Raw genomic sequence first — 15,771 nt, 5'->3', positions numbered from 1 at the left:
TCCTTGGGTACATGCAGCAGGGGAAGCCACCCCCCTCACTTCCCGTGCCCCCTGGACAAGCCACAGCTCTGTCCCGCGCCCTGCCCCACCCCAGCGAGGTAGCGCCTGCCCCAGCCCCATTCCCTCCCTCATTGCAGGGGCCTTGATCTGCCCCCACCATGCCCCTTCACCACAACAGACTTACCATTGCTCTTCAAGCTGTCGGGCTGCGTATCAAAAAATCAGATCAGTATCGGCTGATATGCCTCCTTAAAAATCAGCTATTGGTGTCGGCCTCAAAAAGCTCTCTGTGCACCCCTACCTAATTACAGTAAAAGCTCTGTTACCTGGCATCCCCTGGGAATGGGGGATGCCGGATAACAAAACATGCCAAGTTAATTGAGCGGCCCCAGCCGCCGCTTCTCCCACCGTGTCTGTGGTGGGAGGAGCAGAGGGACACCCCATAGCCACCCCTCCCACCGCATTGCCGCCCATCCTCCAGGCCCTGCGGGACAGGGAGGTGGGCCCCACACAGCCTGTTATGCCCCTGGGCTGTGGGGACTCTGAGAAACCGGAAGTGCGGTGGGCATGTCTGGTTTCACTTTATCTTACAAGCCGGCATGCCAGTTAGTAGAGCATGCCAGCTTGTAAGATGCCGGATAGCACAGCTTTTACTGTACTTGGACTCTTTAAATCAAGGCTAGATTTCTTTCCAAAAGATGGTCCAACACAAACAGAAGTTACAGGCTGGCTGTAATAATTTGTGTGGTGTTATATGGTCTATGTTATTCATGAGATTAGTGTCACCATTAGCCTTAACATTTATAAAAGCTATAGTGACAGTAAAGTGTGCATTTGTCAGAGAGGGGAAAACATTTGGGTGGCAGACAAAAAGAAACATACAAATTAAAATTCTCTGAAAAAAGTCTGAATTGGCCAACTCTAAATCTATTCATAATTTAATAATTCAAGTCCTGTTTAAGATTCATAGTGGTAAGGATTTCAAGAGACGTGTCTCAGTTATACATCATATGAAAACAAATTTCAAAGACAGTAGCCTGGTGTTGAATTGCAAGAACTCGCATGGGAAATTAAAAGCAACAACTAACCATAATTGAATTAATACAGCTGGATCATCATGCAAATCACCACAAAACTAAAGCTCACCTGTACCTGACCAATTTCTTACCTGTAACACGTTACTCTCTGCTTCCTCCCCAGTGATCACTTCTACCTTCTCCAACAAACATTTCCTTGCAGTTGCTTTGGTATAGGCTGCTGCAGACTCTGCCAGCGATTCTGAAATATTATTAGCTGAACAACATTTTAAAGTTTATTTTGGGGGTTATTTACATAAAACTGCAAGACAAGAAGTATGCGCACAGATGCAGTTTGCTATTTACTGATGCACAAAACCAGTTAATAGACTTTTCCTCTGGAGCATAACTACCTGTCCAGATTATGAAAGCTTTCATCAGGACTTGGGGGACTGCTATATACAAAACAGAGGAAAGCAGTACATTAGAAACAAATGTAAATTTAAATTAGGCAACTGTCCCATTCTCCACCTTTCCCTCCAGCAGCAGTTTGTCTTCCATTTTAAAACCATAAATCAGAAGTTGAGGGGGAAAGATACCAGTAAATAAAAATCTGGTCCCTTCCTTAAGTGTCACTACAAAGAGGACCAAATAAAACCTTTGCAAAGTAAAGACTTATTCCCACATCTGCAAATATGACAATAGTAACCAGTTACAACCATGCCTGCATTTAAAGATCCATCCATATTTTTATACACTTTGGAGAGAAGGAAAGCAAAAAAGTGAAGACACTCTTATCCATATATCCACTTTTAGGACTCCCCAAAGCATGGGAGCAAGCACTCCCCCTGGCATCAGAGCCACAGCACTTCAGTCACAAATATAAACTGGTTCCCAATCAATGATGTTTTGCAACAGTTCAGTTTTATATGACTGCACCCTCAGCCTGTCAACCACTGTTTCTAAATGCAGCAGAGTAGCTTCAGTAGAGGCAATATTGCCTCTTCCCCTAGCAGCTTGCAGGCATCACAAAAGAACATGTCACAGGTCCACTATCGGCAGTGCAAGATAACTGTGCAATACAACCCCTTTGACCCTGACTATGACATATCCCAGCTTGTAACAGTTCATTTGTGTGGACAAGGATAAGGAGGTATTTGCAAACCAGTTACACTGACAGAACCTAGTGCTGCTGGCCATATCACTCAAGGAGTTCTACTTGAAAGGCAGCCATAGTACTGCCGTGTGGCTTGAAAATGGTGCCAATCTCCACTGGCCAGTATTTCTTGGGAGTTTCTTGCCAGTAACTCTTGCAAGATAAATGTTGGAAACTGGCATGATCAAGGGGTTGGACTAGATGACCTCCTAAGGTCCCTTCCAGCCCTATTTTTCTATGATACCACAGTACCTTGCAAAGCTGTCCAACGCACAATGAGATGCCTGCCCCTCTCCTTAGTGCTCTTTGTTGTAAGCCTGCCTAGTGTGCATGGCCCAAATTATGTCAAATGAGTGATAACTATAGCTTGTTAGCTCCTATATCAATTCTATTTAATTCTAATTTATGTCACAATCAGAACCATTACCAGTTTGTCCAATGTTAGCCCAAAGCTTTAAAACTGGAGAATTCCCAAAACTCTGACATGACCTGCATTTCTCATCAAATGGTCTCTAGCTTACAGGATGAGAGGAAACTTCTAAAATTCAACAAATGAGTTTAGTTTTAGATTCTAAAACACTGGTCACCAACCAGTGGGTCTCAATCCACCAGCAGATCTCAGAGCCTCTTGGAGTCAATCCATGGCTGGGGTGTGGGGTTGAGTGCCTGTGTGCATGCACCCCAGCCCAGCAGGTCAATCAATGGGGAAGGGAAGGGGCAGGGGCTAGATCAAGGCCCCCACTGTGAGGGACAAAGCTGCATAGGCAGGAGCAGGGGTAAGTTGAGTGCGAGTGGGGCCCTGGCCGGATGGGACTTACCTGCTGGGGAGGCAGAGCCCCAAATAATCTTCTCTCTCTCTGCCTTGATCTGAACCCCCTCCTCACAAACTTACCTGCTGGGGGGGGCGGGGCAGGCAGGCTGAGGGTGGCAGCACACAGCAGAACTTGGATTGCTTTTAAATGCCAAAGGTGATCTTCTACTTAAAAAGGTTGGAAACCACTGTTCTAAAACATCTGGAATTCCCTATTTCCTTGGCATAAATTCTACCTATTCAGACTGTCACAAATTCTACCTATTCAGACTGTCACATAACTAGCACTGAGGCTGGAAATGCTCTCCCTCAAAACCAGTACCAACTAAAAAACGTTTCTTGCCACCATTCCTGATGGACAGGACTGACCCTACGAGCTTCAACGTCATGCCACTTTCTCACTGCTGCAGATAATCCTTATGCATAATAGTTCCTTCATAATAGTTCCTTCCAAGTGCCAGAGCACCCTGCAAGGACTATTAATACTAAGCGACGGGATCAGAAAACTTGTATACTTTTTTTTTTTTAATGTTGGGTAGAAGAACGACTAAAAACAACAGCAAAATCTTTATATTTTCATATGGTAATAGTACACTAACAACTCCAAACATTTAACAAGAAATATCTATTATACTAGCAGTAAAGAAGTACTGTTTTTAAGGATTAGTTCTCAAAGTACATTTTGTTATTCACCTTTCTCTGGAGTTGCTTCCTGTGAAGAAGATTCAGAGCCAGATTCTGAAGCAGTATTCTCCTTGTTACTCTCTGTACCACCATCATTTGATTTTGGTGGGCTCTGTTGAGGGGAAAAAAGGAAAACTTTTGATGTGCAAAAACATGGATACATTTATATGGTTCTTTGAGTAGTTCTCCATGTTTAGAAACTGTATAATAAGGCATCAGGATATCTAGAACCTCTCAGTGCACATAATTTCCTAATACAGATTGTAACCCTATCCTGACTGACCTAGTGGTGATAGTGGTTGTTGCAGTAGAGTGGGTAGGTAGAGATGAGATTGCATTGGTGATGTTTCCACTTGTGCACCAATATGGTAAGATAATATAATGCGAAGAGTGAGGGGGAAGGTGAGAGAGGGCATAATAGCACTGAACAGCAAAATTTGGGACTTTGCTACCAGCTATCAGCACAGAAGACAGTGACATGGGGTACATCAACACCTGTTGATCCTGCACTGTCAGGGCTGAAATCAGGGCTCCTGAACTATGCGGTATCTTCAACACTGAGTTGCCTTCTCTGTCGGACAGATTAATGCCATGTACCTAGGCCCATAACCCCTTCACCAAGGGGAGTCCCATGACTCATCTTCTCCCTCCTCAGCTTTGAGGGGTGAGGAGCTGGTGCCAGATGTCTCTCTGGAGCCGAACTCCAGTTTGTCCTAAGTACTGGACGCTGAAGCAGACCTGGGAGAGGGAAGCAGGCTGGGTTAGAATTATAGGGTTGGAAAAGGCCTCGTGGATCATTTGTCCAACCTCCTGCAGAAATGCAGGATGTATTAGTCCTATACTAAATGAAATAAATACCTTTTCAGAGTCCTCTTGCAAGCAACTTATGAAGGAGATGCCACATTTTCCCAACACAGCCTTTTCCACTAACCTGCTGTTCTAAAAGTAGGGAAGTTTTTTTTCTCCCACCCAACAATTTAATAAAACTGCTTTTCTGCAGTTTAAGAACCCACTGCTTCGTATCCTGCCTTGTTGTAGCAAGGAAGAATAGTTGCTCTCCCTCATCTTTATGGCAATCTTTCAAATATTTGGAATCCTGCTATCATGTCGCCCTTCATTCTGTTTGTCAAAATTAACATACTTAATTTCTCTTAGAGTTTGTGTTCCAAGATCTATAACATTGCTATCCCTCACCTCTGGATCTGTTCACATTTCTCCACATCTTAAATAGCAGCATACAGAACTGAGCCCAAATACTCAAGCAGAGGCTTAATGAATACCAACCAGAGTGCTATCATTACTTCTCACATCTTGTATCCAATACTCCTGTTTGATGCAGCCCAAACTTAGTTTTGCTTTTCTTGTGACTATCACACTGCTTACTCATGCTCAGTCAGTGATCTACCAAACTCCAAAATCTTTCTTAACAAGACTACTGGCTAGCTGGTTTTGCAACAACATAAGAACTGGCATTTCCTGGGTCAGACCACAGAGGTCCAATCATGCCCCGTATTGTGTGTCACATTGGTAGAGTGGCTACTAAAAAGGAACAAACAGGGGATGATCAGGGGTTTTTTTCCCTGACTGGCCCAGCACAGACTGCTATGGAACTCTACATGGAACCTCCCATTCTGACACTGATCAATTTATAGTTACTCACTGCTTACCATTATTCGGCCAGTTATATATGCACCTCTGTGATTCTACCTAGCCCATGACTACAGCAAAGAAATGAGAATGTCCCATGTGACTGTCAAAAGTCTAACTAATGTTCAAACGCCATATTTATTTCCATACCAAGGCCCCAGATAAGACAAGCACCTTGTTATGGGAAGGCAGAACGGGGGAAAAGGGTTTAAAAAGGTTTTTCCAGGGTCTTACCTGCCATGGCTCCATTTCACTCAGGATGCCAGCAGCTCACCTAAGGACTGAATGTTCAGGCTGCATGGAGCAGGGGTAGAGGCCATGGAATGTCATTCTTCCCCTCTCCCCCACAAACAACTACTTGTTTAACCCTCTCAGAACTTTAATTCAGTATCACCTGTGAGAGGATTAAGCCTACAGTTGTTGCCCCTAAAGCAGGGGGAGAGGGAATGTTGCAGACTAAAGGATTCTGCCCGTTCCATGCAAGCCTGGGTGAGCTGGTGCTGGACAGTCCCCTGCTGCCATTCCAGAACTCCCCCCTACCTCCATTCTGGCACAGAAAACTAATTTCCTCATTTAACATATGCACCCCCATTTCAGATGGCTATTTTTTGATAAAGAGGTACACATAGTATATAAGTAATGCAGTATATTATGTACACGGCATTTTCTTGATCCATCAAAATAGCTGTCTTGTCAAAGATGGAAATCAATTTGGTTTGGCATAATTTGTTCCTAGATAGCATGCATGTTGTCCAGAGGTTGACAACCCACAGCCATTTTACCCAACCCACAGAGTGAGGGGGCTTCTGGGGGCCCCTCTTCCCAGCCCTTTTCACCCTCCCATCAGAACTTGCCCAGATGGCAGCCACTGCCCCCTCTCCCCTCCACCCACCCGTCTTGGGCATTTCCCCATTGGGATACCCTCAGCAAGTAGAACAATGGAACAGGCTATGTCTACATGTAAATCGATATGGATAATTACGAGCCAACTCAGGGGCCTGAAGCACCCACAACCCACACATTTCCTGCTCTTGTCCCTCTTCATCTGGCTCCATTATTCAGTAACCAGCCAATGTTCGGGGAGTTTATATAGTGTAATACATAAGGGTAATGGGAAAGCAAGTGTAGAGGTGCTTCATACTTTCATCCAAAAGCAGTAGTTTCATATTAATATGCACAAAAATTACAGATCACTTTTGAAAACGTTTACTGGTTTGTAGGTAATTGCAATGAACATATGTAATATCTGTACCTTTTAACTAACAAAACAGCATGTTCAAAAAAAAAAAAAATCAAGCATGGTAGTTAAACACTGGAACAAGCTGCCTAGAGAAATTGTGGAATCTCCATTTCTGGAAATTTCAAGAGCAGGTTAGACAGATTCTTGGCTGGGATGGTTTAGTCAGGGATGATCCTGCTTTTAAGTCCTGCCCATGCTTGAAAGCCTCATGATTTTCCTTCCAGCCTTACTTTGCTATGATCCTACATTACATCCATTTTATGCCATAGATGCAACACAGAGGAAATTATGTCTCTGCTTCTGCTTTTAAAGAAGTTATGTTAGAAGTACATTAAGGAAATAATCCACCTATTTTCTGACATAGGTAGGAAGAAGGCAGTATAGAAGAGTGGCAAATTTAAAGAGGCTAGCATTCCAAGGTTTTCAAATTTCTCATTCTCCCTTCAGCACTCTCATTCCCAAAAAACAAATAAATAAAGAGTTGATTTGGAAGGCAGAGAGTTTTCAAAGAGCAATAGGGCAAAAATTACTTTTTCACTGAATCACGAAAAAGGGATGGTATGCAGAAGAATGGTATCAGAAGAATGGTATCATTCTTTTCTTAAAAAGAATACAATATTAAATGTCACTATAACACACAATGCAAAAAAGGACATAGGGACTTGAACGGCATATTATGCAAAGAAAGGTTTGATAAACTTCAGTAAGAGCTTGCAGCATCACCTTCAAAAAACAAGCTGAAGAAAACGAGTTACCAATTTGTACAAGTTATGTTGCAAATTTGATAGCTCTGGTAAACAAACTGTTCTATGACGGAAACTTTGTAGCAAAATTCATGCAAGTAGTAGTTAGTGAAATATATCCTGCAAAGCAGACTATAACAGTAGCTGTAAGTTTGTCAAGGTCAACAATCACCATAAAAATTGAGGATTTAGAACAGTACCTATTCTGTTAGTTGAAAAAAAAGACACAGCATTTCAGTACTTTTCACTGGCTTTGCACTGAAGTGCAGGTATTATTGATACAGTACAACTTCTTATATTTGTAGGTGGGATAGATACAAATGTCTAGAGAAAGAGAAGGACTTGTGGGTCTGCAACAGCCTGCATGGAACTACTACAGACAACATGGATTGGGGGGAGGGTTGTTTTTGAAAGTGTAACACAGAAATTAGGGTCTGAGTTTCAGCAAACTTTATAGGAGTAACTAACTACCAAAAAAAAAAAAAAATAACAACAACTTGGTTAACTTTGAGTGCTGCAGCAAACTCAGGAGTACATGCAAAATATTGGTCCCCCAGGATCAGTTTGAACTTGATTCAATTACTTTAAAAAGATTTTTCTGAGAAGTTTTCAGATATTATATCTCGTAAAAAAGACACAGAACTGCTCCAGATCCTATCACATGACAGGGCAGAAGGAAGTGAATCATCCTTGGAATTCAATTACTTAATTGCCAACTAGTTTAATGCTAAAAAAAAACCCCAAGCATCAATAGTCCTGAAGTCACTGGGCTTTTATTCAGCTCCTCTAGAAGAATATTCAAAGACTCAGCATGAAAATAGGTAGCTTAAGCTTAACCTACATTTGTGAGGAAACAATTTCACAGCTGAAGTTGAAGAAGTTCAGCTTCAGGTCACAACTGATAAGACTCTGATCTGCATTCAGTTGTGCAGACTGGAGTATCAAGTCTCACTCCTGACAGGCCTGCCACAAAGGCCAAAGCAATTTCACTTCTGAGACCAGGTGTGCCTCAGACTGCACCCTACACCTGATCAGCACTTTACCAGCTCTGCAGAACCCACTGTAGGGAAGAGCACAACCACCAAGCCTGCCGCCTCCACTGCTTCTGCCCAGACCACCTCAAGCAGTGAAGGCCCCTTCCCCCAACATCAACAAGTAGCATGAGATCTGCTGCCACCTGACCCCACTCCACGCCAAACTCTGTGTAGACACTGGCACAAGTTAATGAGGCTGCTGCAATCTCATGGCCACAACCATATGGCATAGTAGCACTGTTCCTTGCAACAGAGGCTGCCACCCAAGAGGCAGTGGAAAAGTGATCTCTGCTGGAGGTGTTGATGTCCCCCTCAAACTCCAAAGGACCTCTAAACCAGGGCAGCGCTCAGCTCCATACCTCCTCAATGTGGCCCATACCAAACCACTTCTCAGCTTGGAAAAGGTCACATCCCCAATAACATCCCTCCTACTAGGGTGCTGAGACCCCAGCCTCCTCCACCACATGCAGTCCTTCCCCTGCCAGGTCACCATCCAGTTGGTGGTGGGTGCTAGGACGGAGGTAGAGGAATCCTTCATGGTCCCCTTCCAGGGTATCCTATACGGTCCATTGCTCCTTAGAGAAGATCACATGATTCTTATGGCAGGCACTGGGATACCTATGCCAGGAGTGGCCAAAGACAAGCAGGTCTGCTACCTAGCCCACTGATCCTCAGTCAGGTACTGCAGCACCCCAGGGTTTCTTAAAATCCTTTCAAGTTAGGTGCAAATAAAATTCACAAGATAAACCATAAGATTTTAAATAGGAATCCATAATGTTTAACAAAAATTCTGTGATGATCTTTCTGAGCTCCTTGCGTCAGAAGAGTTATTGCTCTATTATTTTTTCATAGTCAGAAAACAAGTAAAAAATTAAGAGCTGGCATTTTCCAAGGGGTACCTTGAGTTTAACAAGATTGAGAAACACTGTCCTAGGCCACAACCCCTCCATCAGGAATGGATTCATCCCTGTCCACCAAATGGTGAGTGGTAGCTAAACCCTAAAGAACAGCTAACAACTGCCTTGGCCAAGCAGAAAACAGGAGCAGCTCAGTTCCTCTGACATGGAGGAGGCTGTCAACTCTGGAGCTACACCTAAAAACCAATCCCAGGAAAAATCAAACAGGTGGACACCACCCTGGAGCAAGACTCAGGACCAAGTCCATCCTGAAGCCACAGAACCTATGGAGGAGATCCACAATTCTACCACTCATGATTTGATACCCAACACCACAGGTGCCAAAGTTCAAGCCCTGACTTTGGCTACCTCTGGAGCAGATTTAGCAGTGAATCCCTCTCTCTGACAACCTAAGGGAGGTGAGAGCCAAGTGACTCTCACCAGAAAGCCCCAATGAAGAAGTCCACATTCCTGAAGACTCCAGGGTAGACAGCACCACTGAGGTGCCCACACCATCTCCAGACCCCAGTGTCACCAGCCCTGTCACAGCCTTAAACTCCTCTCCTCAGCAAAGAGAGGAGAGACCAGGGTCCTTTAACAGTCATCTGAACCCTAGGGAGGATCCTGCACAGAACCCATCGTCTCCTGCCCTGCCACCCACTCCGTCTACCCCTTCCCCAGCTCCAGGGGTTGCATTACTCCTTCCGCTGGTGCTCGGAGGGGAATACAGCCACATTATCCAGGAGTCAGGAGGCCCCCGCAGAAATCAGGGACAAGGAGAAAGACAACCAGGACTCCATGGAGTGGATAAAGCCTGCTGATCTCAGCCTCAGCTGTGCTCAGGAAAGTGCTGCTGTATTTCCTGAAGAGCATGCTACACTCTGGAAACAAGGTACAGCTCACTCCAGATCACTGGGGATCCTGGTGCTGTGAGGGTCCTAGTGGGGGAGGGGAAGGGGCCCAACAGGTAGAAAGACAAATCTACCAGTGGTGCCACAGCTTCCAGTATACCCTCTACATCTGCAGGAGTAGGGCAGCATTGCTGTTGGGTCACAACTGACACCACCCCTTGCAAGGCCCCCACCAATCCTCCCACTGTCACCTACCCATAAGGACCCTTACCATTGCCACCCTTAATATCTATGGTTGCAGGACAAGTCTCCACAAATGCCAGGTATTTATTTACCTGTAAGCAGCGGAGGACTCTGTTTTTCCTACAGAAGACTCATACAACCCCAAATGAGCCACATGCAGGATGGAGTAGGGGAACAGGTTCTACTTCGGGTACCTCATCCTTTGGGGTTGCACACATTCTCCCTGGGCCTGGGGCCAGAGCTTGTGCTGACAGTTGATGTGGTACCAGGCTCCCTGCTACTTTTCTGGGTCAACACAGCAGGTCATCCTGAATCTGGTTAACATCTATGCCCCTGGGACCAACAGTGAGATGGCAATTCTATCAGCAAGCTCCCAACTACCTCAGCAACCTGAGTCCTCGTGAGCACCTAGTACTCAGCAGGGACTTCAATGTCACTCTTGAGGTGCAGGCCAAAAGTGGCAGGGAATGGAGCCAGGTCACCACAGACAGCTTAAAGGAGGATACCACTGACCACTTTGATAGATGCCACCACCACATTCACCTTTGTCAAGGCAGATGAACATCAGGCATGCCACTCCTGACTAGACAAGATCTACACCTCCTTCCTGAACCCTATCCAACTCCACACCTCTGGCATTTGGCAAGCCTCCTCCAGCAATTGCCATCTTGCCTATGCTCAGGTCACTCTGCAACCTAAGCATACAGGCCCAAACTACCAGCACTTCAACAGCAGCCTGCTGGAGGATGTAGCCCTTGTAAAATACTCCTGGAAGTTCTTGCAAACTTTGCCCGAGCAGCAGAGGACCTTTCCCTCAGCATGAAGATGTTGGGATGTGGGGAACGTTTGTATGGGGCTCTCATGCTGCAACTACATCCAGGGGGACAAAAAAACAAACAAAAAAAAAACACTGACAGAGGAAGGTGGCCTTAGAGCAGCTTAAGGTTTCAGAGCTGGAGAAGCTCCCTGTCACTGACCCAGATAACCTGCCCTCCACAGAGGGAGTCAGGAAAAACAGGAAGAGCTCTGAACACTACTACACTAGTGAAGCATGTTTGCCAACCATTGATCCTTCCAGATCATGGTGTATGCATGAGGTCTCCCAGACCGACCTTTGATGCATATGCCTAGGCAGGAATTTTTGGAGGAGTAGAGTCTGCGCCCAGACTTCCCACCCCCTCTTTAGGCCACTGACACAGAATCCAAAGGCTAGACTGAGCCCAGAAATTTGGTGCCTCCATGGCTGTATTTGCATACAAGTGTCCAGGAACTGAACCTGAGTCTCCAGTGTGGCAGACGAGGATTCTACCACTGAACCACAGGGGACTCCAGTGATGCATGTACGGTCATGGTTTTAGCTCCTCAAGAGATGGTCCATGGCTCCTACTTCTTCTATGCCCCAAAGAGGAAGTACCAAGAAATATATTACCTGCTTCCTGGCAGAGGACAGCATTTCCTTCCAAGATTCCATTAAGCTGTGAGAAAGGGAGAGTCTTCTATGCAAGACTCTTCTCGACAGGTCCAACCAACACTGACACCAGAGGGACTACCACTAGTCAACATAAGCAACCTGGACTGGGTAAAATATCCTCTTGCTCTGGCCAACTTATCAGAAGTCCTCATCCTGCTGCCTACCTAAAACTGTCCAGGCATCAATGGGCCGATGGTAAATTTTTGATGTTCTAGACGATGTCCTCTGCCCAGATTTTGCCAAGTCTGAAGGGAAAGTGGAGTTTCCTCTATCAAGCAGAAGAGACATGTTGAACCTGCTACCCAAAAGGTGGACCACCACAACCTGAGGAACCAGCAACCAGTCTCATTCCTTTGCATAGATTACAAAGTTGTAACCAAAGCCATTTTGATGTGGCTAAAGTCTTTGTAGGCAAACATCCACCTTAAAGCAGACAGAGGATTCTAGGGCACGCCATCTTCAACAACCTGTACTTGGTCCAGGACCTCCTCAAGCTTGCTTGGAGGGATGGCTTCAGTCCCCACTGTGTGAAATCTCCAATGCTGTATGCTTCCACAGAGGGTATGGTTAAGCTCAACCGGAACCTGACTGAGCTCGTCTTCTGGCAGGGAGTGTGACAAGGCTACCAATTGCCTGGCAAACTCTACCCTACCAGTGAACCTTTCCTTTCTCTCCTATTCAAGCAGCTCATGGAATTGGTGTTGGCTGAGCTGGCCATGAGTCATCCTCATGCAGATGGCAGTTTACCAATCCATCTACTGGACAGCTTCCTCTGCCTTGGCCAAATGGGTGAAGAGTTCTGACCTGGCAGCAGATAATGGGTGGCAAGTGGGCCCAGTCTCATCTGTGCTCCAAACCATCTGGTAAAGTGCAGGCCCGCTGCTTTATTTGGGGGTCAACCTGTCCGCCCAGTCGTCCTTCCATTCTGGAGAACTGAGACCAACTTGAAGTCCAACTGTCCAAGCGGCTTCACATCTTGAACAGGGCTGCTCCAATGTTCTGTTCCTCTGCAGGGTGGCGCTGGTCACCTGGCTTAACACCTTACCAGAAGGGGGGGGGGAGAGCAGGCCTGGTCTGCATCCACAATCATGCCCTAGAGATGCTACTTGCAGTCAGACACCATGGTGCATAATGGGGCACACCTTCTTCTGTTGCCTCTGATGGTTCTGATAGAACCTGAAGCTCTTCTACCTGATATACCTCCCCATGAGAGACCTTAGAAAGCTGCCTAATTTCTACTAGGACCTCCTCAGAACTTGAAGGTTAGTCTCCTCTTCCAGATCCTTGGGTACATACTTCATTGGCAAGTCCCAGCTGGTAGTGCTGATAATGAAGGAGCCCTGGGTGCACTGGAGGATGGTCCTGGCCAACATCTTTCATATGAGAAACCTCCTGGACTTTGACAGGCAGGGATGAGCAGAACCCTCTGTGCTGGCCCAGCGTATGGAGCTGCCCACACCACAAGCACCCTGCCATTTATTGCAGGATGACAGAATCATAGAGAAGTAGGGCTGGAAAGGACATCTATTAGGTAGAGTGTGACCTAATAGATGAACAATCCTAGATTTTGTAAGCTGGTCTCGACCTATTGGTGAAAAAAGTCTCAGAGGCAGGTGGGCAAGGGTGCAGTCTGGTGAGGGGAGGTGGCATGGTGAGCCAGGCAGGTGGGCGAGCAGGCACCATTGCTACTGTATGCGAGTAAGGAGGGCACGCTAGAGTGGTGCCCAGCCCAGCCTGCCCCCCTCACCTTTAACCGCTGCTCAGGAAGAACTAGACTGGACACAAAGCATGCTACTCCACCTCTCTACCAAACAGCACCCCTGTGCCTCTGCCTGCAGCAATGCCACTGGCTTGGGAAGGAGGAGAGAGGGAGGGGGAAAGCAGTGCCCCAGATCTCCTTAAAAATATAGTCATCCTATCCACAGGTCATCTAGTCCAACCCCCTGCCTGAGGCAGGATCATCCCCATCCAAACCATCCTATACAAATCCATAATCTAACCTCATACTAAAACAACCCTGACACAGCACAAGAAATCACACCCTAACACAAGGCATCATACCCTAAAGGGAGGTCAAGACTGTCATGCCACTGATATTCCTTGTCTACATCCAACAGGTTCTAACCAGCCCTGGAGCTCATCAAGTGACACCTGTCTCACCAATCCCTGCAACACTCTCTCTCACTGCCTCAGCAGGCTGGGGGACATCAAACTAGTGCACTTGATGATAACAGTCCATCACCACAAGCTCTACATGCTAGTGCTCCGTTTGATTCACCACCTCAACCCCATGTTACCTAGGTGGGATGCCTAGAGGTTTGGTATCTTGGATTATGGGGTGATGTTCCAAGGAGAAGGACTATTGGGAAGAGATGGGGTCTACTAGGCTCACTAACCTAGGGAGAAGGGCTTTAAAGCTAGGTTCACTGGGGGACGGAGACCAAAGCCCAAAGGTTTCCCAAAGGACAGGGAACCTGGGACAAAAAAAAAAAAAAACACTTAGTAAGAGGAGGCAATAGTGGAAGCTTTAGCATTTTTTTCAGGGAGAAAAATAAGACAATCAGTTAGTTACCTGAAACGTTTATGCATCAATAAGAAAAACATGGACAATAACCAGGAAGAAATGGAAGTCCTAGTACAATCCTGGAATTAGTATGCACTCGGGATTAAGGAGACATGGTAGGATAGTAGTATGACTAATGTACTGTCATGTGCAGGTGAAGAGGCCAACTAGGGAGAAGAGGGGGAAATATTTTCTCAACTTGCTACTCGCAAACAGGAAGGAATCGGTTGAGAATCTGGAACTGGAAGGTAACTTGGGTGACAACCACAAAATGGTAAGAATTCAAGATCTTATAGAGAAGGAAGGAAAGAGGATGAGCAACAGAATAAAGACACTGGACTTTAAAAAAAAAAAAAAGCAACACAAAAAAAATAAATATAAAAAGCAGCTTTTAACAAAGTCAGGGAATTGGCAGGCAGGATATCCAGGGAGGCAAGTAATCCAGGAAAGCTGGCTGTATTTTAAGGAGGCCATATTACGGGCACATAAGCAAGCTATGGAAGGATGGGAAGTGCAACAAGAGGCCTGCCTGGCTAAATTAATCTCTTCAAGGAATTGAAACTCAAAAAAGAAATTCTACAAAAAGTGAAAATTTGGTCATATTACTAGGGAAGAATGCAAGAATAAACTGCACAAACATGCAACACGGCCAGCACCAGCATTGTGCTCTCCTATACATGTGTTGCATGTTTGTGCTCTCCCATACATGTGTTGGCCATGGTATGGCCCAGAAGACATGCTGGCATCATGTGTGACCTCCAGCTGTGCCAAAGTTAGACGGCCCTAACGTAGAGAAACAAAATACTTCTAAGTCAGCAGGGCTAGATGGAATACATCCTAGGGTACTGAAAGAATTGGCTGAGGTAATTCCAGAGCCACTGGCTATCCCCTTTGAGAACTCTTGAAAGTTGTGAGGTCCCATATGATGGGAAAGGGAAAATATAGTGCCCATCTATAGGAAAGGGATGGAAGAAGATCCAGGGAATTAGACCAGTTAGTCTGACCTCAATACCTGGAAAGATCATGGAGCAGGTCCTCAAGGAATCTGCTTTGAAGCAGCTAGAGGAGTACAAGGAGTACTGGGATTACCCAGTATAGATTCACTAAGAGCAAGTCATACCTAACCAACTTAAGCCAGTCAGTCTCATCTCCATCCTAGGCAAAGTCTTTGAAAAAATTATCAAGGCCCACATTTGTGAGAGCCCGGCAGGAAAAATTATGCTAAGGGGAAACCAGAACAGGTTCGTAATCATGCCTGACTAATCTAGTCTCTTTCTATGAGCAGGTTACAAAACACCTGGACGCAGGAGTAGGGGTTGACTTTGTTTACTTAGACTTCAGGAAGGCCATCGATACGGTATCCCACCCCATACTGGTGAACAAGTTAAGAGGCTGTGACTTGGATGACTACACAGT

General features: G+C 45.7%; 1 protein-coding gene across 7 annotated transcripts in view; it reads right to left on the bottom strand.

Annotated features, from left to right (window-relative positions):
• The window catches only part of RANBP3 (RAN binding protein 3), a 121,780-nt gene that overhangs the window by 14,115 nt on the left and 91,894 nt on the right, over window positions 1-15,771 (bottom strand). For 5 of the 7 annotated variants that reach the window (XR_003092157.1, XM_006037627.3, XM_014526756.2 and 2 more), the window contains 2 exons: window positions 3,677-3,779; window positions 1,169-1,293 (listed from right to left, as the gene is read on the bottom strand). Coding sequence is in view for 6 of the 7 variants with exons in the window: in XM_006037627.3 (XP_006037689.1) it covers window positions 1,169-1,293; window positions 3,677-3,779 (228 nt within the window). In the remaining variant the exon portion in view is untranslated. The remainder of the gene's footprint in view (window positions 1-1,168; window positions 1,294-3,676; window positions 3,780-15,771) is intronic. The other 2 variants (XM_025194041.1, XM_025194044.1) reach the window with 1 other exon arrangement.

The sequence above is a fragment of the Alligator sinensis genome, unplaced genomic scaffold (genome assembly GCF_000455745.1).
Source record: "Alligator sinensis unplaced genomic scaffold, ASM45574v1 scaffold1349_1, whole genome shotgun sequence".
Lineage (NCBI taxonomy): Eukaryota > Metazoa > Chordata > Crocodylia > Alligatoridae > Alligator > Alligator sinensis.
Note: the sequence above shows the minus strand (reverse complement) of the source record. Positions and strands in the feature narration are given on the sequence as shown.